Source organism: Agelaius tricolor, unplaced genomic scaffold (assembly GCF_023055355.1).
Source record: "Agelaius tricolor isolate 1412-34295 unplaced genomic scaffold, bAgeTri1.0.p SCAF_5, whole genome shotgun sequence".
Classification (NCBI taxonomy): domain Eukaryota; kingdom Metazoa; phylum Chordata; class Aves; order Passeriformes; family Icteridae; genus Agelaius; species Agelaius tricolor.
The window spans coordinates 48,026,644-48,047,681 of NW_027269265.1; the positions used below are offsets into that span (position 1 = coordinate 48,026,644).

The window sequence follows — 21,038 nt, forward strand, 5'->3', positions numbered from 1 at the left end:
GATTTATTTTGTTTCAGTGAGGGGAACAGCCCAGACTGATTTACAATTACGTTGTACAATACACTTTCAGGGCAGATGCTGGTCTGCTCTGTAAAACCACTTTCTGACCAAAAGGCCCCATAAAAATAAAGGAGCTGGAGCCAACCAGGAGCAGAGCTGGATATTAAACAGAAATCAATAGGATATTTTCAATTTGGCCCCAAAATGAAACAGGGAATGGTCTTTGTGCACAGGAAATGGGACACCATTTCAAAAGAGGAAAAAAAAAAAAAGAACAGGCAGCAAGTCAGGAGCATACAAGGAACATCTGGAGGAAGGCTCCTGGTGTGGAAAGGCTGCAGGACTTGGGCATGTTTGTGCACACCTTGCTTCAAAAGTTCCATTAAAGAACCTGAATTTCCTTTTACATGAAACTTGTAGATGCAGGGTCAGAAGACCACTTTGGTCTCTGCCTTTCTGCTTTTGCTTTCATCTGGGTGATTTTTCTTTTGCATTTATCCATCATTTTGAAATATTCAAAGCCTCCCCCAGCTGTCACCTCAGTAAACTTGCCTTAATACTGGCCAAATTAGAAACTGCTAGGGAAAAAAGAAAAAAAAGGGAAAAAAGTGAAAAAAATTGCTCACAGTAGAAGAAGGTAGGTTCTTGCTGAATGGGGACCCTAGTTTTGAACATATGTCCATTGTATGAAGGCTCAAAGTTTTTACCTAAGATGGGTTAGTTCAGTGGATAAAAGAATAAAAAGAAAGTCTAGTAAAGTACCATAGGGTCTCTGCCATTGTGACCATGCAGAAATTCCCTAAAGCAGGTTTTAAAATTTAATTACATTTACTGATGTAAAAGAAAGCAAAGGTGACTGCAGCTGAATCCACAATGGGCAGCAGAGCCAAACCACGAGCAATTTCCTACAGGAACATTTCTCAGGAAAGAATGGAGAGCTGCAAGGAGCTCAGAACCATCTGGTCCAGGAAACGTGGCAATTCCTTACAAGCAAGTAGCACAGCCCTAATCCTAGTGCATGCCATGGTAGCTGGTCACTGCTGATACAAGAATATAGTGTTAATTTTTCCTGAGGAAAGAAAAAATATTTATATTGCCCTATTTTTTAAATAAGGTTAATAACTTTGGTGAAGTGCTGACAGAGGGCACTGGTTTCACCTCAGCACCTGGGGAGAGGGGTAAGAGATGTGAGGCAGCCCTGCATCCTAGCCTGGCACCAAAGCTTGAGACAAGTGTCACAGGGTGCTGTGAGTACGTGTGGGCAGTGGATGGCTTTGATAATTAAGGGCCATGACCAAGCTGCAGCTAATGGGAGCTTTGGGTGATTGCAGCTCAGGTGCTGCTGCTGTCTCTGTCCAAGCTGGGAGGAACCTGTCCCTCCCTTTAGTTTGGGTTTAGTTGTTTGCTGTGTTACCAGTGAGAGAAAGAGAAGGGATGTTTTTCTTGCAGCCCAGCACATTACCGTGCCTTGACAGTGTGTGAGCTCCCAAACACAACCACCTTTACTATAAAAGCTGCCTTTAATATAAAATCATCAGGCACTGGCCCTTCCTTGCCCCTCAAATACAGGACATCTCCAGGAAACTCAAAATTTAGGAATTTGTCTCTGTTCTTAGGAAGAGGGGGAAAATAACCCAGTGGGGAGTGTGAAGCAGAGGAAGGTGATGGGAAGCAGACTGACACTCAGTCACAGGAGCCTTGTCCCACACGGCCATCTCCCTCTTCCCACACTTGCCAGGGGTGCTGGCACCACCCTCTGCTTTGCCCCAAAGCAATCTCCACTTTACCAGAGGCATTTTAGAAGCCTAAATGGCAATTTGGCATGGAAGTGTGGCTTCATCCTCCTCCCAGGAGAAGGGACCAGCATTCAGCCGCTGAGGGGTGGGTGCTTGTACGTGTGTTGTGTACAGGGCTGATTTCATGGGTGTGGGATGGGATGGCCACACTCAGCCTCGATGGATGGATGGGCTGGTGGTGCCAGCTGTTGCAGGCTGCCTCGATGGCTCTGCCGTGCCCCATGGCTCTGCAGTGAGTGCCCGCTCCAGAGGAGGGCTTGGTTTGATCATTGTTTCCGAGGGAGGCGTCAGTGCCCTGCTGCCGGCAGCATCGGGTTGCCGTAGCTACTACCTCTGTGAGTCACGGTAACAAAGCACGGCAGCCAGGCAGGCACCGCCGGGAGCAGCCCGGGCTTTGAGGTCAGGGATGAGGATGGATCGGGATCACACCGAGGAAAAATGCCAAAAAATGGGGGGTTTTCTCAATTTAACTCCACAGGCCCATCAATAGGACCTGCTGCCCTTTTTGTGGGATTTAGCCATGCATTTATCCCACCAAGGTTTCCAGCTGGCCCAAACTTTGCATCTCCCTCCCAAAAGATGCAGGAGCTGCAGCTATTAGCCATTGCAGGGTACTGGCATTCCTGCAGCTGCCTTGGGTTTGTTCCCCCTGTCCCTCTGTAATCCTGGAGCTGTGCATCTCCTCTCCCAGGGCTCTGTCCCAGGAGAAGGACCCCTAATTTTTCTGGCATTAATGCAGGCTTCCCAGCAGCAGAGGGAAGTGCAGACTGAAGGCTGTAAAATTGCTTTTATTATAATGATTTCAACATGACATCTGTAGGGGAAAAAGCTGGTTTACAGGACTGACATTGTAATCCTGGCAGCTGAAGTCGATTAGTAACAGAGGAACATATGGTCCTGCATTGTAAATTGCTGCCCTCCATGTTTATATTAGGGCGTAGCTGTACCCACAGGCACTTTTAGCTGGAGCTCAGTACAGTGACCACGGGGTCTCCAAGGAAACCTGTACTCAAAAAACCCTAAATAGCTGTAAACTAAAAGGGTGGGTTGTTACTGGGGAAAGTCTGTGATGAGCAGAGCTTTTTCATGTTTTTCCCATTTTATTCCATTTTTTTTCACATCTTTATACTCCTTAAAATATTTGGTTGGGTTTTTTTAGTTTTTTTTTTGGTTTTGTGTTTGGTGGTTTTTGTTGTTGTTGTTGTTGTTTTTAGGGGCTTTTTTGTATGTTTGTTTGGGTTTTGTTTTTGTTTTTTAGACTGTTCTAGAGTATCTCTGGGAAGTTTTTGGCTATAGTTCCTTAATATTCTCTTCCTTCAGAAATGCCCTGGGACAAATTGGTGCCATTGGGTCCCTCCAAACTCCACTGTTGAGCTGGTGGGTGCCAGTCCCTCTGTGGGCAAGACCTCCTGGAGCAGCATGGAGCACATCAGGGCCAGCTACCCGTATTGGAGATGCCCTGGGAGGGGGCTCAGTCTCCCTTGGGGATGTTCAGACCTTTCCATAATCACAGAGAGCTTGGGTACATCGCTCCAAGATGGCCAAGCTCAGGTGAAGAAGCTCTTCTCTTAGGGGCAGATCACTGGGAAAGGTCTCAGCCCAGGGGATGAAGGCCACCCAGGCTGTTTGTTAGGTGATTACAGTAAATGATAGGCAGCCAGGCTGGAGCTTTTGTGTTAATTTAAACAAGGGCATCAGAGGAAGCATCTTTGCTCAATCTGGGAGATCCTTTTTTTGTACCCTACGCAAGCCATGGATTAATCAGCAATAGCACGTCGCCCAGCTTGCTCAATTTACTAATATTTATCTGACTAAGACTCTTTTTTCCTGAGAAGCTTGAAATGTCTCATCCCACTGAGTCAGTGTGTTACCATTACATGTTGTAAACTGCTGCAGACAGTCATGGAGCAGTTGTGAGGAGCTGGGAAGAAAAGATGTCATTTCCCGTCAGCCGGTCCTTGGCTGTGCTCTGCAGCAGACAGCCAAATAAGGGTGGGAATGTGCCAAATCAAACCTGCTTAGGACAACTCCAGGCACCTAAATTCCATACTGGGATTAAAAACTGGGGGAAGAGGGGCTGTTTTGCTCTGTCTCTTCTCAGCAGCCTGGGCATGACTGTGTGTGTAGTGTGTTCCCCACTTTGGATGTTGTACAGGTGTTTAGTTTGGTTATTAAAATAAAAATGGAAAAAGAAGTCTTGTGTTATCTGGTCTTTTGAGCTGTTGGTGCCCCTCCTAATACCCATATCTCTGAGCCTTTTGGCCCAATTTCAAGACCATTTGGCAGAAATACAACAGGTAAAAACATCCCTGTGTAGCTTGGCCTGGCTTGGAGGAGCCTGGGTGGATCTTCATGCAGGTGAGGAAGGTGTTGACCCCACAGTTTGGGTTTGGTCCAGGACTGCTCTTTAGATGCTGGTGGACCTCAATATAGCCTGTTCTCACAATTCTCTTCACAAAGCAGCTTGCTGAGCATCATGGGGGGATCCATGAAGATGCTGAGCTGTCAGTGGGGAGCACAGAACCCCATGGCAGGGCCCTGTGGGACCCATGGGGACTCAGTACTTCCCCTTCTGCCAAGGGAATGGAAAGCCCACCCAGTGGCTTGCCAAGCCCTGCCCTGAACTGTGAGGTTATTTACTGACCCCTCTGAATGCTGTCAACATTTTCCCATGTCCTGTGAGCTCAGAAGATGGTTTAGGCTACAGCTCACAGTTTTAAAATGATGGGACATTCTCCTGCTGAAGGATTCAACTTCTCATACTAAATCTCTTGGGACACATATTTGGGATATCTTTATTTTCAGCAGCAACAATAAATGTCTGACACCTCAGCCTGGGCTGACACTGATGAGCTCTTTGCATAGGAGGTCCCTGGTGGTTTCAGCTCATGCCATTCAGCCTGGCACTGCCTGCCTGCTGCCAGGCAGCCTTTTATTACCCTGCTGTGCTTTTACTGGAGATTGTGAGGGGCCAGGCTTTGCAGAAATACGCTGACATTGCATACTGAAGGTCACTGCTCCACATTACCTGTCCTTTCGAAATCTGCCAGGATCCAGGAAGTGGCTTTTAACCATCTTTGTCCTGTCGTAATCTGTGTGTGGAGACTGTGGAAGGTTCAGATGTCTTGTGTCACACAGGTCAGCATGGCCCGTGTCCCCACCTGGCTGTCCTGACAGCACAGCACTGAGCTCCCTCTTGGCACATCCTCCTGCCCCCACATTCTGAATTTTGCCTGTTTTTTGGGGTTTTTTACAGTATATAAACTTTTAGAGTAAACACTGAAAAGGATCACAGGACTGCCTGACCACAACATCAGCAAACTTTAGGGAGTTGGGGGGAATATAAGGTCATGGTACTGTCCAGCTTTGGGATGTTTCCTGTCTCCAGGAGGGCTGGAAAGACATCAAAAAGAAACTCCTCCAGTGCATCATTCCCAGAAGTGGCCAGGGCCAGGCTGTGGGAAGTAGCTGGAGGGGAAAGAGCATCCTTTCCCTCCTGGACAGCTGGGGTGTGTGTGGCAGACCGGGTGGTAGAGCTGATACTGTGTTTCTCATTGTGCTTTGGCTGCCAAATTTTCTTTTTGAAGCCAGGACACTGCACTGTGGTAGGTGTGAAGGGAAGGAGTTTAGATGAGGGTTTAAGATTTTTTTTCTATTTTCTCCTGAGGCTTTTACCTCCTTGCCAGTGTTTCCACTGCTGTGATCTTTACCTGCTACCATTACCCTGCTGCTCCCCCACTGAACCTGTGCCATGACCAGGCTTCTGCTGGAGCAGGCAGTGGGAGCTGAGGATGCTCTGTTGCCTGGCTGCCAGTGCTCAGGAAGGCTGGAGGGAAACAGGGGTCTCATATGGTGGATTAAAATGCAATAAATACTCTCTAGGCATCAACTTCAGGTCATTCAGTGACATCTGAAAGCCATGGGGGAGAAAAAAAAATCCTAAAAAAAAAAAATGAAAAATGGAAATCAGCAATGTGTATTTTTCCAGTTCTGATTGGTTTTCCTAGTTCTTACCTTAGCTGATTTGTCTCCCCACTCCTACCACCAAATAAATGAAATGGTTTGGAGTGAGCCCAGTAGTCCTGAGCTGTGGATGTTGGTGTTTATAAGCTCCATGTGCCTCCCAGTTTGTACCTGTCCTTTGCCTCGTGGCTTGTGTGGCAGGGGATAGCAGGAGTCCGCTTGCTCCTCAAGTTAATATTTGCCAATGGGGCTAAAATGTAAAAGTCAAACTCTCTTCTTTCCTGCTGGTTACTCAGCCCACCTCATACTCAAACACCTGGCCCCACCTGGGCAAATATTTGCAATGAGTAGCTCAGGGCATGTCCCACCAGGCTGAGAGCTGGGGCTGGGCAAGCATCAGTGATGCTGTCATTCTCCTCCTGGTGGTCCCTGTGCTGCTTGGCTGAGCCAGGAGGTGTGAAAGGGAAATCCTAAGCCATAAAAAGCTGAGGATTTTTTTTCCTGCTCTGTTAGAAAAACTACAATTCGGTGGCAGGGAGAAATGGGTTTGAGGAAACCTCTGTGTGTTTTGTGGAGGGAGCAAAAAGCCAGTGTTCTAGGAGATGGGTTTGAGCCTGGTGGCCCAGTGGCCCTGGGCAGTGTGGGAGCCCAGTGACTGCAGCATTTACGAGTGGAAAAAAAGATGTAGGGAGAAAGTTTGTGATAAAGCAGGGAGGCAGTTAAGAGGAGGAAATGAGGGTGCTTAGCATGTAACCTTGGCCAGGCTCTGCTCCCCCAGGACGAGCCAAAAATAGATTTCCCTGGAGGCAGGGCAGCCCAGGTTACAGCGGAATGATGAATGGGGGATAAAGCCATGGCACAGAGGATCGGGGGGAGCAGGACAGAGATGCTATGCTCAGCCAAGAGCATCCTGCTGCTTTATTTGGGGCAGTTTTGTTCCCCCTTCCCAGGGGATTCCTCTGGAACCTGGGTCCCATACTTTCCCCTTTGCATGTCCTCTGTCAGCTCAGTGGGGCTCCATCCCAGCCTCTGGTACAGCTGCAGGGTGGGGAGGAAGTTATTTGCATTGATCTGAAAACTCAGGACATCTCTAACACTGTGTGACAGCTTAAAACACATAAACCCCTTTTCTGTGGGATAATCACTGAGAGCTGGCTGGGACAAATATCACAAAATCTTAGCTATTATTCCCAAATTACTGGTGTCCTTTAGAAGAGGGGTCTTTTCTTCAGCCAAGGACAGGTGGCACTGACTGGCATTTACCACCCAGGATGGGTTTATCTGAGCTTCTCTGGAGGTGTTGCAAGCAGGGTTGCTACAGCAGGGATAAAGTGCTTTAAATTCCTTGTTTCCTCAATCCATTTATCGGCTGTCGGACATTTGTAGTGTGGAGCCCTGCTGGCCTTTGGAGCCCGGAAATAACCTCCAAACGGAGCAAAACGAGTTAAAAGGCTTGGCAGGCAGCCAGGATGACTAAGTCATTCTTCCAGCCTTACTGGAGCAGGAGTCAGGCATGGAACCGGACACATTTCCCATAATTGGAAACCCCTGGTCAGAGCCATGGGATCCGGGGCTGCAGCAAAAGCCCTCGTGTGCTGTGAGCGGCCGGGGAGGCCACGGGCAGGGCACTCCAGAGGGGACATGCATGTCCATGACTGTGCCTGTTTGCAAGAGCAGTAACCCAGGGACACAAACAGCAAATCACACATTTGGCCAAAATACTGGAAAACGAGGCTGGAGTTTCCGACACAGATGCTGCCAGCCCCCTCTCATTGCCAAGGCTTTTCTGAAAGCCTTTTTGGACTCCCATAGGCACAGGGGAGTGTGCACATGGCACATCTCCAGCCTTAACTCTCCTCATGAGACCTTGAAGTGAGAAGCTGTGTGAGAGCAGGAGGAAAAATGTTTGATTTCAGTGAGAACACCTCTTTTCTTCCTGCCACGGAGGACAGGACTCATCTGTGGGCACTCCAGGAACACGTGACAAGAGCCAAGCACTCTGTGGGAGCTGTGTGGGTGCTCCAGCACCCACAGCTCATTGAAGCACCCATCAGCCACCCTGCCGGCGCCACCTGGCCCACAGCACACTGAAACCCATCATCACCACCGGATGCTGCTGGGAAATGGGCAGTGGAAGAAGAAAACCAGCACCCCTGGGCTGGTCCCCTGGGCAGAGGTGTCCATGGCACTGGGATTTTTGGCCCTGGCTGGCCTCTGAGCACATTTCTTTGCAGCACACCCAGCCACAGCCTCTCCCATGGCTGATAACGAGCTGAGCTTGACCTTTATCTTTGGTGACTCATGGCTGCTCCTGTTTCACTTGCCTGTCAAGGGCCGGTTGTCTCCTCCATGGGAAAACTCTTTGAGTGTTGACCAGGGGCAGGAGAAGCACAACCACACCTGCAGCCAGAAATCCCCTTTAGCCACAGCCATTCCACCACTTATTGTCCTTTGGTGCCTCACTCGCTGCTTCTGCTTCTGGTGTGAAGCCAGGCTCTAACAGTGAAGGCTGCTCACAGATGGATTAGGATGAGGGTGCGGGTGAGGATGAGGATGAGGATGAGGATGAGGATAAGGTTGCCCCAAGGGAAGGGTACCCTGTTCCCCAGCCTGAACTGCAGGAAGGCAGTTTTCATCCTCTGCAAGCAGTTGCTGCATGTCACCTTGGATCAAGTGATTTCTCATCCAGCAGTAATGAGGGAAAAAAGGGGGGAAAGGCCTTCATCTTGTGAGAAAGCTGGGTACTGGGATGGAGAAGCAGCTGTCTCTGTGGGAGCAGATGCATTTCTCTGGGAGATAACAGGTTGTGGGTCACTGTAAAGCAGTCCCCTCCACAAACCATGCCGTGATCGATGATTGCTGCGGGTAGCGAGGGCGATGAGCTTTTGTGGAGCATCTGGGACCCCAGGGCAAAGGAAGTGGGAAGGCAGGGAGGAGGTTTGTGCTCACAGGGGGCTGGCACGGAGCCTGCAGCAGAATCTCAGCCCCAACCTTCAAAGGGAGGAGGCTGCTGGCTCAGTGCTGACGGTCCCAGCTCCCACCCAGCTGTTTCAAAGGACAGGTTTCCCTTCTCCCTGGCTAAAGGCGACCTTGTTCTCCCACCTGGCCGGCAGCAGGGGTGACTCAGCGTGCCCACACAGCAGCGCCAGCCAGCTCCAGCTATATTTGACGAGCAGGTGAACTGATCATTGCTCACAAGGACCTTGGACCTTGCCTTCTTCCCCTTTTCTTCCCTTTTATCTTGCCCTTGCCCTCCCTGCGGCTCCGTGGAGTGGCACTGGCCATAGTGCAGGCCTGGCCACCTTCCTGCCTGTGCCAGCTGCTCTGTGGGCACCTTGGGCATCCCAGCCATGCCTGGCCAGCAGCTCGGCGCTCCCTGCAAGCCAAGGGCAAGGCTGGCAGTGGCAGCTGGGGCGGAGGGAACGCCGAGGGCGCAGCGCAGCCGCAGCGCCGCCAGCTTCTCCTCTGAATGACTTTTTATCTCTGTCGAGAGGAAGTCGTAAAGTGATTGTGTTTTATTGAAACACGATGAGGGAGGACATCCCAGCACATGGAACCAAGTCAAGGCCAAAGCTCCTGCTGCCTGGCTGCCAGAGAGAGCAATAAAGCACAGACACTCAGCCAGCAGCTCGGGCCCTGCAATTATCACTGCTTCCCAAGGGACATTTTTACCACGTGCCTCCATTTTTCCCTCTCCAGTCATGCTTTAGCACAGACAGACAAGGTGGTTTCTACAGGAAGAATGAACAAGTGAGCTGGGTGGGTCAGTCCCTCCTTGGTGCTCGCTGTGTGGGGTCATAGGGAAGGTGTTTCTATCACAGGGCAGCTGCCTGATGCTTGGCATAAGAAATAAATAAAATAAAATAAAATAAAATAAAATAAAATAAAATAAAATAAAACCATCTCCCAGTTGTGGGTCTGCTTTAACTTTCAGACATTCATCCCACCCCAGCGGCTCCTCCTGCCAACATGCCTCAAGAACTTTATCGAGGAGGTGTTTCTCGCTGGTGCAGTGTGTGGGGAGGGCTTGGTTTGGCTTGGGAGGGCTTTTTGGGGTTTTGTTGATTGGGGTTTTTTGGGTTTTGTTTTGTTTTTGGGTTTTTTTAAAGCTATTTGCTGCCCCTTTGATCTGCTGGCTCTAGCACAAAAAGAAAAAAAAAAAAGATGGAAGAAAAAGAGAAAAAAAGCTGATTGCAGCTCGCCTGGGGGTGCTAGGGCAAGATCTACAATTGCCAGCGGCGTGGCTGGGAGGCATCTAGCTTCCATCTGCTCCTGCCAGCCAGCCCAGAGCCCCCATGAAGCCCTCCCTGCCCAGGGGGATGAGGGAGGAGCCCCCCAAAAACCATGCCCAGATATCTCCCTTTGTGCCACTGACAAGCTCGAAGGGGGTCGGCCCCCCCTCCCCTGCACCAACACCCTCTTTAATTAAAAATTGAAATCATGTAATTGCCTCTTCATTAAAGCCAATTAAAGCCCGGCTGACAAGGGAGGAGGCGGCACATTTTGCAACTCGCCGCGGAGATGAGAAAGGGCGCACCGCAATTACGGTGTCTGTTTGCTCTGCCTTCCCCCAACGTCTTCATCAGGGCTGCCTTTGAAATGGGACTCGCAGTGAGATGCTGCTGCTGGCGGGCTCCTCGCAGCCGGCAAACCCCGCGTACGGGTCGGGCTGGGTGCTGGGAGAGGCTGCCGCACACCGCGGCGGAGAAGGGAGGCCGGGCTGCCTCCTCTCCTTCCTCTCTCTCCTCTTCTTCCTCTGTTCTCCTCTCGTTCCTCTCTCTGTTCTCCTTCCTCTGCCTCTCCTGCCCTGCGCCCGCAGATGAGGCCAGGTGTGGAGGAAGGATGCTCAGGGGGATGAGGGGCAGAGAACAAGACTGGGGGGGCAGCATTCCTTGTGCCAGGCTCTGCCAGGGGCTTGCTGGAGCTGGATGCCCACTGCAGCTCTGCATTTTGGTCTCCATCTCCTAGGGATGCTGCAAGGTCATGGATGGCTCTTTTCCAGGGCCAGGAGCACCCACAGGGGTGATCCCCACCCCTGCTTGGATTCAGGAATGGTGCTGATCTCACACTGTGAGGTGGGATGAACGTTCAGAGCGCTGCTGGTTTGCTGTCCCCAGCCATAACAGAATCAGTTCCCAGGGGTTCAGTCCCAGAGTGTTTATTTGCAGCCTCATTGGGTGAAAGGGACTGAAACACCTGCTCCCCAGAGGGCACAAGATGAAGCTGCGGGTGGAGGGAAAGAGGGCTCCATCCCCTCTGCTCCTTGGCCAGGAGATCCCCAAAGCAGCCAGGCCATCCCTGTGACCGCAGGAGTTTCCAGCAGAAGCAGCTCCAGCGAGTCTGAGTCGGCACTCCGGGTGCAGAGTGGGGCACATGTGGAATGCTGCACTGCTGCTGCTGCTGCTGCTCCAGACGCCGGCTCCGTGATTTTCCCTCCTGCTGCCCGGCTTTGAAACGCCTGAGCAAGCAGCCCTTGCAAACACTTTATTGCACACACGCACTTGCCTACGTTTTGACCTGAACTGTGCTTATTAAACTCTTTTTTTTTTTAATGTAATAACAGTCCAGTGTTCTTTGTAGGCAATCTGTCTTCAAAGATCTCCTTTTTGATCTTTTCATACGCTAAGCAACAATTCAGCCTATATAAATCTCAGATTGAAAGTGCATAATTTGTTTTTCCCTGATTTTTTGAAGCGGTAAGAGATGAAACAGCTCAGGGGAATGTCAGCAGCAGTTATATCTTAATTGTTTTTTCTCTGCATCAAAACGCCTTGAACTGTTTACTCGTGTGCAGGAGCTCTGCATGACCTCTACAGCAAGTGCTGTAACTCCCCTAACAAGTTATATCCCATCACCGACTCCAGCAGTTGGCTTTAGTAGGAGCTCCAATACACATTTTTCACCCAGCCTTCATTCTCTCATGCTCTTTCTGTTCAGGCAAATCAAAGAGTTTGGAATGTGCCTTAAGTCAGGAGCATGAAAAGGAAGAAGGAAGACCAGATAATTGGGTTAAATAAAAGAACAATATTAAAAAAAAAATAAATTCCCAACCTCCTTCTAAGTGGGATCTAACAGAGTTTATCAAACAGACATTAATTAACTAAGCAAGTTCTCATTTATCTCTAAAAGGTGGACTCAAAAACCAGAGTGACTTCGCTTTGTAAAAAAAAATAAAATTTAACAGCTCACAAGGAATATTTGCACAATGCAAAAACTTGCATCAGTGATAGATCAGACCATCCTATGCTGTTTGGTTTCTGCCCCAAACAGGGGCAAATTATTATTTTTTTGTTCCACCCTTTAGGCTGTGATGAATGTTTCTTTCCCTAGCGTTTCCCTTCTCTTCAGCCCTTTTTCTCAAGCTGGGATGGGTCTAGTACGGGTTATGTCCACCTTGCAGATGCTGGGGGCAAGCAGGGAGGTGGGGGCAAGTCAGCAAGAGGCCACAGCATCACTGGTGATGCTTTTTGGGGAAAGGAAACTTTGCTGGGAGGGATCTTTTTTGCAGTGGGGCACTGTTACCAAGGTGGCTCACAGAAGCCAGGAGGCTTCTATGTGGAGCAGAGCTGGCAGCTGCAGCACAGGCTCACTGGGTTGTATTAACCGGCTCTGGCATCCCCACACGGTGTCCAAATTCCCACGGTAAAACGCGGAGGGTAAGGCAGCTTGTGCAAGAGGCCAGCGCTGCTGGGTGGAGCGAGCGTTTTCGCTTGTGTAATGGAGAGGTGAACCAGCAGAGAGGAAAGGCAGCCTGGAAACAAAAGCTGGCACTTGACAAACTGCTCAGTCTTCATTCACATGATGCCTCATTAACAGCGCACAGGCTTGGATTTTTTAAAATTTTTTTTCCTTTTCTTTTTCTTGGATGCTTGTCAAACCAGAGTGACTTAGGGCATCTATTGTTTAGGATTCATGGCCCTGGCCCGTGAGAGGCTGGTGATATTTAGGACATCAATATGAGCAAATGGAAAAAAAAATAATTTCTTCCTGCTATTAGTGTGATAAGCCATTTGAAAAAGGGAGGATGTAAGTTTTTCCATGCACAGGTCACAGCTACTGCAACAGAGTTGTTTGCACACCGATTTGTAGTGAAAAACATGGACAGCAAAGGTAAAAACTGTGAGGACTTCACCTCCAGGGGAGGAGTCCTGAACAGATATTGACATAAAATCAATTCCCTGTGGATTTTAGTTGGGGAATAATACAGGTATTTATCCTTGGGAAAAGGCAATAGAATAAAGAAGCATGAATGCAGAACTCTTTATTTTTTTTATACATTGCCATTTGTCATAGACTCAGAATTGTTTGGGTGGGAAGGGACCTTACAGAACATCTCGTTCCAACCCCCCTGCTATGAGCAGGGACACCTTTCACTAGACCAGGTTATTCAGAGCCCCATCCAACCTGGTCTTCAACACTGCCAGGGATGGGACATCCACAATTTCTCTGGGCAACCTGTGCCAGTGCCACACCACCCTCAATAAAGAATTTCTTCCTAATATCTAATCTAAACCTGCTGTTGTTCAGTTTGAAGCCTCCTTGTCCTGTGAGCATATGTCCTCTAAATAGTCCCTCTGCATCTTTCCTGTCAGCTTAGCTGGGAAGGATGTTTCCTGAGCTAGAGCTGTTTCCAACAGTGCTGGTGCAAAGATGCTTCAGAAGAAGAAGGTGCATATTTCCAGCACAAATTCATAAGGTGGTGCGACCTCAATGCAATGCCAGGCAGTGGGGCCATGTCTCACATCTTGAACTCACCTCTGCATCGCTGAGCTCGCAGAGAGAGCGATTTCCTCGTGCTGAACTAGTCTGACCTCTTCTTACGTGTCCCTCTGCAGCGTGGGGCTCCTCGGCCTGTGCTGTGCTGAGCTGGCTTCCCAGCCAGACCTCATTTGCTTGAGGAACTGCCAGCAAGGCAGCATTTAACTGAGCGTGAATCCATTACCAGCCTCCTTTATTCTAAAACAGGAAAAGCTCGTTTAATGAGGAGAGTGGAAACACACAGAGACCATCTTAATTTTTCCAGGTACCACAGATCCTAACCAAATAGTGAACCCCAAATAACTGAACATGCTGGAATTGAACCGAAAGCTCTGTTATCCCAAACACCAAATCTCCAGAAAGGTACCCTGGTGCTGTGCTGGACTCCTGAGAAACCACAGGCTGTCCCAGAGTTTCAGCTGGCAGCAGAGCATTTGCCATTTGTTCCTGTATCAGATAGGGCAGCAGGGCAGTACCTCCAAGGCTCTCTTCCTAGACAACCCAGGCACTGAGAGGCTGTTAATCATGTGAATCCCGAGCAGGTGACACACCAGATGAATTCCTCTTGGAGTGCTTCCAGCTGCTTCAGCTTTCAGGCCCAGAACTGGAGTTTTTCCTCCCTCAAATGAGAAGCCACCAACATGAAGGCTCCATCACCAAAGCATGTTCCCACAGACTAAACTTCAGGGTTTTTATCAGGGTGCTGAGATGACAATCAGGCATGGATGCACATAGAATTTTTGCTTTTCACCTCACCATTTTTAAAAAACTGCCACTAGCTTTACATAAGGCATTCATTTATTTGTCTCATGGCCCAGTCTACAAAACACACCAATATAAAAAAAGAAATAAATTCATTCAAACAGTAACTTGTGGGTTTTTGCACACCCACACTCCATCAAGTCTGGATTTACCATTCAGCCTGGATTTATCTGGCCATGACATTCTGCCTACCACCTCAGCAGTTCTTCATACTCTGTTAAGAGGAATGAGCTGCACAGGTACCAGTTCATTTCTTGTAGACAAAGTCTGCAAGTGAAAACAGTGAAGTCTAAGAATTGCTCATCTCTGCCATAATTGGTAAGAGCTGCAGTGGGAAGAGCACAGCTGGGTTTTGACAAGATCTGTTTTTCTATTAGGTTGTGTCAACCAGCATTAACTCCACTTGAATGAATCCCAGGTCAGCTTTCCCATCGCTTTCCCTAGGATGAACATCTTGCTAGGCAGCTTCATTACCCACCCATCTCATTTGGCTCCCTAGATGCTGGCACATTTGCTCCACATGTTCTGGAATTTCCCGTTTTCTCAAAATTAAAGTCAGCCTTTCAGTATTCATGCACATAAATTACTTTGGTGTGCTAATTTGCAGATGTTTATCTCCAGGTAGCAGCACTCCCGTTTAACCATGTAGTGGAAAGTACTGCTTGAGGATGGGGAACTATTATTCAATTTCCTCCAATATAAAGAGAAACAAACCAGGTCAAATCTATTTGATGTACCTTGCACTGTGCTGAGCCAGTCTGCACACGGGCAAGCTCCATTCATTATTCCTGTCCTTGTCAGAATTGCCTTCACACTACTCTCCATGCCGGCTGGAGTGCACTGCAGTCAGACTAGGCTACAAAATCTTATTTTTTAAAATACAGGCCAGAACCTATCCCTGTTCCTGCCTTCTTTCCTCATTCCTGCCTTAACACTGTGGCACCTGAGCAGTAGTGTTACATTTTCGGACTGCGAGGTCAGCTGTGGGAGTACCTTAACATTCATAAACCAGTTTGGCCCCCAGCACCTCATTCAGTCCGTGACCTAAGTGCATGGATCATGTGGAATCTTGTAATGATGCTGCCTCCCTAAAAACCCCAGCTCTTACAAAAGATTCCAGACTGTTTGCTTGCAAATTGAGCAAGTTTGTTCTGATTTACATCAAAGAACTGCCAGCAAGTTATATTTACAAGGGCTCCTGTTTTGGCTTTTGGCAAGGAGAGATGTTGAGCCAGGAGCTGTATGGGCAAACAGCTGGAAAGGTGCTGTGTTTAACACTCCACCATTCAGAACAGGATGCTCCTAGGAAGCATTAGGGACCAGACAGGCACCACCAATCATGTTTCACAACTTTAATAGAATATTCTATCTATTCTGTACAAATTGAAAACACCGTATTAAGTTACAAATGTGTAAGGTAAGGCTGGAGCACTCTACATGCCTGGTCACAGTGTTGATACAGCTGCTATTCAACTGCTGCCAGAGGTTGGTAATGGATGCTGAAACTAGAAACGTGTACTTTAAGTGCCACACAACAACAAAATGTAGTTTTGCAGACTTCAGAATGTGAAATAAAACAAATTGTGGAATGGAATAATTTCAGTGTTGCAAGTAAGACACCCAAACTTCAGATTTATTGAACTGACTCACTTTGATAGATTTCCGTGTTCATAGTGAAAGGTCCTTTCATGCTGGACACTAAGCAATAAGACTACTGGAAATTGTCTGGTTCTTTGGCTGCAACCCACTTCCACCAACAGCAAGTTTGGCCTTTACATTTTGATCTTCATCCAGAGGAGTTGTCATTTTGATGCAAGTTTGTTTCTTCTGTCTAGACTACTACATTGAGACCACTTTGAATTACCTGTTTTACAAGTACCCATATTGTATGCAAAAGAGGAAGAAGATTTTTCAAGTATATTAAAAACTATTAAAAAGCACTAATTCTGTCAAAGTACTTACAAACATGAATAAATAAATAGTAAGATGAACAACTAAATCTCAAATATGACACCCTCTTCAATGAAGTAAAATTACTTCAACTCAACTGGTTGTACTGAGATAATAAATATGACATTTAAAGCTGCTCAAGCACTAGTTCAATCTGTAGGTTGCAAGAAACATTAAAAAACAGGGGAGGGAACTAGCAAAAAAGTCATATTGCTCTATCTGTTTCAGCTACCATACATGTAATCCATTTACTTTAGCTTCTCAGCACATTGCTATTCCACGATTTTCAATGTCGAGCAAGAAAATGGATAATCCTCACATGGTAGTCTGGACTATTCCCTTATGCATAGGGCAAAAGGCTCTAAAGGCCTATTGACATACTTAGCTACAGTGTACCAACGGCTGTAGAGTGTGCTTTATTTAAACCTCATATTTCCCAAATGCATTGAAGTTGCCACTGTACATGTTAAGCAATAAAGTTAGTGAAAATCATGCATTTTAAAACAAATTAATTTTAAGCATTGTTAATAAGATTGTGCTGCAGCGATAAAATATCCTGAACTGCAGGCCAGGTATCCAACTATTTGTTACAAGTTGTTCAAATATCACTTCCAAGTGGTATTTCCTTATTACTGTTGTTTGCATTCAGCAGGTTGGCTGGACTCTTTCTGCATAAAGGGAAAAAGAGAAAATAAACAGTTAAAAATCAAATTGGCATAAAAGAAAACACTTCAACAAATACAGAGAAACTGGCTATGCAGTTCTGAATTAACTAGGTAACACTAGCATTTACAGGAATGCTACATGAAAACTCAAGCTACATCATAAAGGTCCAGAGTCACCACATTTACTGAGTTTCCCCTTGCCCCCAGCTGCTTGGTGCCCCATAATTTTTTAATCTATTTTTGTGCTGTTAACACTGCATCCTGTAGGCCAAGGTTCACACAAACAAGAAAGCAAACCACCACCTACTCCCCTCAACCACAGGCTCTATTTGACTTCCAGAGCCCTATTAAACCATTTTAACAATAAACTGCCACCTCCTCCAGCTCTGAGGAGGGAGGGAAGGCAGGCTGCTTATTCTGCAGCACGTCTGAGTTTTTCCTTAGGAGCCTTTCCCTTTCTGCTAAGGTGATAAAAATGTAATTAATGTGTTGATTTCTTCTAGGTTCTGCATCACCGGCAGGTAACTATTCAACAATTTAACACTGGGCAAGAAGTCCATATGTTAATCTGAGTATGTAAAAGTAGAAACATCTTCATTAGGTAGTTAAACAACTTCCCCTTTGGCAAAAGGAAGTGTATTTGGGAATGAGAACAAGTACTCAAACAGCTAAGAACTTCAGGTTTACGCTGCACTTCTTGCTTTTTTTCCATTGTAAAATAGCATTCTTAGAAAGCAGGAGAATTTATTCAGTGAATTTCCACTTTGCTTCTCCCCTTACCATTCTTAATATAGTTTATTATACACAAACAGCAGTCACAGAAACCTGCTGCAGTCTAGTAAAGAAAAATACAGGTATAAAACACAACACCCTGAACCTCACTGATGCAAAATAAAATGTTTCTTAGTTACTATCCTAAAGAAGAGGTTTATGTGTTATAAAATATGTACCCATGCCCAGCTAAGTATACATCAAGTAACCAAGAGCTAAGACAACTGTAGCATTCTGCCTCTAGAAAGGAAGAATAGGTGCAAGTAATTTAAACTTCCTTATCATGAAGTTTTGCCTCAATAACCTGCACTAAATCCAGGCTGTTTCTCTGTTCCTCACCAAAAGTGCTTTACAGTCACAGTGGTCACCATCACTCCCACTGCAATTCAGCATTAGAGCCAAATGCACAGATGTGTCAGAAACCTTTCAGACTTCTTCCTTGTGGTATTCCTCACTCAGCACATCTGGCTAACCTTAACTTTGTTTTCTCTCATCTGCCTGAAGTTCCAAGTAACACCAATGTGAATTACATTGCACTGACTGGGGACTAAATACAGGAAAAGGGGTATGTTTACACAAAACAAAATTGGCATTCTTGCTCTTAAATGAAAATTTAACTGCCCCTGGTAGTTCATTGCATGCTATTCCTTTTTACTGAGGGCAAGCAAAACAGCAACATTTTTATCAAAAGTTTTCTAAAGGTTTGTATTCTCCTTTAAACTGCTTGGTATTTCAGCATGGACAGAGTAATGTGCAGGCAACATCACTTCCTCTCCTCTTTGCCTTCTGGCTAAGAGCCATGATAAAACAACAAATCTCTTATTTAAAATGTACTTAAAAAAAATCTTTCCATCTCTCTCCTTCCTTCCTTCCTAGTCACCTGCTATATTTAGATCAAGAAACACCTAGGTTGACCACCACAACCATTTCTGCCAAATTTTAATGATCAACCAAAACACTTGTATTTTCTAATAAACTCCATTATCCTTTCCTTATTTCTGTAAACACTTAAATTGTATTTACTGCATGTAACTGTTTATCCTGTAAAAAGTGAGTCACAGAGATCACAAAGTTCTTTTTCAAGAACCTTTCAGTGTTGATTACTGCTCTCAGACAAAAAAAAAATAAATACAGTTTGAGGGGTTCCTGGATCTGAGTCAGTTGTTAAAGGATTTTGAGACAAATACTGCTATTTTTAGGTTACACTTGAGGATGTATCTCTGTTGGCCCTATATACAGAATGTTTAAGCAGGCCCTAAGTATGAAGGCAGTATTTCAGATCCAGACTCCAACATAATCCATGTTCTCCCACCACTTCAACACAGCACTGCTTTTGCTGAGGAAGACAGCATGTGAGCTCCACGCTGCCTTCAGCTACCCTCAGCCTCATGCAAAGCATCTCACAGCCTAATCCCAGAGCACACCAGCACAAAGAGACCACAATTCCCTTCCAGTTACAGCTGCTCCAGCAGGCACAGGCACACTGAAGCTCATCTCTGGCCTTTGCTGGCTCCTCTAAGATCAGGGCCCAGACTCCAAGCTGTGAGTGGGATGCAGAGCTGACATCCACACTCCCCTCTAAAGCCTGAGCCTGCTCCTCCTGCAGAGCCCAGACTTGGTGACACTGGGTCAGCCAACCACTACACTGATCTGCCTTAGCCCCTGTGCTGTTTATCAGCCCATCCTGGCAAGGTTTCCATGCTCTATTTCCCTAAATTAACTTCCCATGATATCTTAGAAAGATAGTGAAGTGCATTGGCCAGACCAGAGAGACTTGAACTGGCAAAGATAAGGAGGAATTGCATCTTATTTAAAAATAAATTTAGCAGTAAACACACATATTCAAGATCACTACCAGGGCTACAGAGACAAGAATTCTTCTGGTTGTAAACAGATTCTTTACAGTAACCATAAGCAGACCAGAATTCATCTTAAAATTGGTAGGATTCAAAATTTTTTTGTATCTTTAAAGTATTTCGTTTCATATTCACTTATTCTGTGCAAGGAGTTTAAACTGCTCTAGGCCTTGAATTTCAGTCTGAGATACCATTCCAATGGATATGAACAAGTTGAGTGAGACTCCCACCTATTTTTTCTTTTTTGCTAACAAAGATCAATATATAGCTTTTTGTTACTGCCACTCACTTGCTGCATCACTTTCTCAGAATTAAAAATTGCACCTAAAATTCGCAGGAACATAGAGTTAACACACAGAAGAAAGCAGGTCTGAGTTAATACTGCTTTCTTGACTTTCCTACACAAACCCCACTGTGTCTGCCTATCCAGGTAAACTGGTGCCCTAGAGGCTGGGGACATAAGCCCAAAATTTCCATGCCTTTTATTTTAGCAGTTGTTTTTTTTCCAAAAGACATCCTAAAGGAAACACTGAATTTCTGTTAGTCTTCAGTGTTTAAACACACTAGGCAAGATACATTCCTAGGTGATTCAAAGAGCAATAAAGTCTTTATCTCCTTACTTTTCCAATTCACTTTTTGGGAAGCTTCCCATCTGCTAAGGTGGCCATGCAGGAACAGGCAGATCAACAGGATCTCATCTGAACAGGCAGATCAACAGGATCTCATCTGACTCCCCATGAACTCTGCTGCCAACAGCAGTATCAAGGCAGGCACCAGGCACTAAATCTGATGTCCCTTCCAGTGGAGAAGGTAGAAAGCCTTTCTGAAACATCTTCAATGGAAAAGTCCAATTATGGGACCTAAAACTGAATCTTATCTTTATTTCCTATTCTCTGTTACTGAAGGAGAAAAAGCAAGGCTATTAGAATGCAAACCCAGAGCTAGCTGGAGTTAAGTGAGCAACCCTAACCCAAACTGCCTGCCTCCACATCAGGGCCTGGAAATGAATTTGCTGCTGCCATGTCCTGCCACTGCAACCCAAAGACAAAAGATCTTGAAGCCCAAGCAGTCTCTCACACACAGAGCAGCTCTTCTGCTCGTGATTCAAACCAGCACTCTGCATTACCCTGCCAGCTACTTCTCAATTCAAGCACAGCCTCAGCGAGGTGAAATACAGGCAGCTAAAGGAATGGGACATGCAAGCACATAGAAAAATGCACTAGACAAAACCAGCTACATTATCCAGTTTTGTAGCATCTTCTGAAGCTACTTTTAATCATCTGACTGCTCAGTCTTCCAAAGCCACAACTTAGACATGGCACAAGTGCTTTGTGTAAGAGATGATAATGATCTGGTTGTATCTGAACAACTCCAATGTACTTAAAAAACTCACAGGAAGGAAGGAGGAAAAGTTTGCAAAGCAGAAAGTGTTGACATGCAGCAAAGGTACTACAACAATACAACAAATACACTACAACAATAAAGGAAGAGGTAGTATGGAAATGACTGAAAAGGAG

The 21,038-nt window shown here is 46.4% G+C and overlaps 1 protein-coding gene across 3 annotated transcripts in view; it reads right to left on the minus strand.

The window, feature by feature from the left end:
* Positions 1 to 15,616: 15,616 nt before the first annotated feature.
* NAP1L4 (nucleosome assembly protein 1 like 4) overlaps positions 15,617 to 21,038 on the minus strand; it is a 28,637-nt gene continuing 23,215 nt past the window's right edge. For all 3 annotated transcript variants that reach the window (XR_011679296.1, XM_071427761.1, XM_071427763.1), the window contains one exon: positions 15,617 to 16,897. Coding sequence is in view for 1 of the 3 variants with exons in the window: in XM_071427761.1 (XP_071283862.1) it covers positions 16,859 to 16,897 (39 nt within the window). In the remaining 2 variants the exon portion in view is untranslated. The remainder of the gene's footprint in view (positions 16,898 to 21,038) is intronic.